This window comes from Mitosporidium daphniae (assembly GCF_000760515.2).
Source record: "Mitosporidium daphniae strain UGP3 chromosome Unknown contig-296, whole genome shotgun sequence".
Classification (NCBI taxonomy): Eukaryota; Fungi; Microsporidia; genus Mitosporidium; species Mitosporidium daphniae.
Genome location: NW_013546516.1, coordinates 1 through 1,704, shown reverse-complemented (window position 1 = coordinate 1,704; position 1,704 = coordinate 1). Strand labels below are relative to the sequence as shown.

General features: G+C 45.5%; 2 protein-coding genes across 2 annotated transcripts; both read right to left on the bottom strand.

Annotated features, from left to right (window-relative positions):
• On the bottom strand, positions 1-489 carry DI09_296p20 (uncharacterized protein; the record flags this gene model as incomplete). The annotated part of the gene is made up of 1 exon (XM_013382698.1): positions 1-489. A coding segment is annotated over one exon (489 nt), but the record flags the coding sequence as incomplete, so codon positions are not given.
• Positions 490-514: 25 nt separating this feature from the next.
• DI09_296p10 (putative viral replication protein) lies at positions 515-1,660 on the bottom strand (the record flags this gene model as incomplete). Its single annotated transcript, XM_013382697.1, has 1 exon — positions 515-1,660. A coding segment is annotated over one exon (1,146 nt), but the record flags the coding sequence as incomplete, so codon positions are not given.
• Positions 1,661-1,704: the final 44 nt, after the last annotated feature.

Below are 1,704 nucleotides of genomic sequence, written 5' to 3'. Positions count from 1 at the left end.
TTGAAATTCTTTCGAAATATATTCTTGCCCTTCGACATCACACCATGGGAAGTTTTTAAGATACAAATTCTTCATCCATGTATTGCGCATTTTGGTTCTTCGATGATTGCGCATATAATCGACAGGTCTGGCTTGGTCATCGGGATTCCACGATCCTGACATGGCTTGATCTTCCTCATAACCGGTGGATAGGAACCACGAATATCTGGGTTTCCTTTCGCGAAGGCCGGTATACTTATTAAGAGAACAGGTTACTTTGTAACCACTAATCTTGAATAGATTATACTTAGTAGCCATCTGTTCAATACGCATAAGCTGCTGGCCATCCTGTTTACCAGATCCAACCAGCTGCCAGAAATCGCCATCAAAGTTAAGAACATTGGCAGCATTTTTAACATCGAGATAGTCAGTTGCGGATGCACCACGTATATTTCCGACTTCAAAATCAAAACTACGTTGGAAGCGGGAAGTAAATTTGCATTGGGGCATACCTAATAACGACGACGGAAGCGGGTTACTCTCTTGAATCGGGTTCTAAGGATAGGTCGCCGATAGGTGGGTCTGCGGAAGACACGAGTTCTTCGGTAAACACGCCTGCGGTAACCATACATTGCAACAGGTCACTTACTGGGAATCTGGAAGAAGCGTGAACGTCGTCGATGGCTATGGAGGCACCTTTCCAAATGATAAGTGCGGGGGCAGTTGGGTTCTTTATATAGTCAAGCAATTTCACAACTGGTTTTCCCAGTCGGTCACATGATACATTCAAGATAAGAGCAAAGCGATCTTCAATCGCACCAATAACATCGAAGGATTCTTTATCAGTACATAATGCGTCACGAAAGCTCAAGTTGGATGTAAATACATTAACTACAGCATTAAACCAGACTGAACCGCCTTTAACTTCTACTCTGGCTGGATACCGATCTGTGATCTTAAGAACGAGATCAGTGATTCGACCGAGAGTTTGGCATTCGTCGAACAGCGCAGTCTTCTCTCCAGAGTATCCATCAAACCATTTTCCTGCTCCTTTGACATAGGGTAGACCCAGTAGACTCCAGGCGAAGCGGGATTTGCCGCAACGGGGAGGCCCGCTAATAAAGATGTTGAATCTAACACCAACATGGGGTTTCTGTGTAAAATGAAGGAATGTTTGAAGGTTGCGGATATTTTGCATACCAGTTACTGGAAGTTCTTCAAGAGCTCCGTTAATTCCTCCAGGTCCAGTAGCAACCTCGATAAGCCTTGCGATTTTACCGACGCTACCCCCTTTAGACAATTCTTCTCCAGTAACGTCATCCCCAAACGGATCGAGGGGGTCAACCCGCGTATCTGACTTAGTGACATAAGCAACATTCTGTCCGTGTGTTCCTTTGCAGGTACTAATGGTGACTCCTCCGACGTCTTCAATGCCACGAATGATTTTGAGAATGCCGGGGAAACGTTTACGGGTCTGCATAATGACATAGCCTTGTATATGGATGAACTGGTTCGTTGTAGTTCTTTCCAGCTGTCCTCGTCCAAACTTAATCGCAAGCGCCTTGTCGGAACAGAGCCTGGTCCATATCCTCCCAAGAACAAGTCGTGCGTCGAGTTCTCTTTCGACGGAGGGGTATCCAACACAGCCATTATGGATTTCAGGACATCCGTCAGGGTGCGTCTTGCAGAAAAACCTCTTCGCGAAGATAGTAACAGCAAATCTAA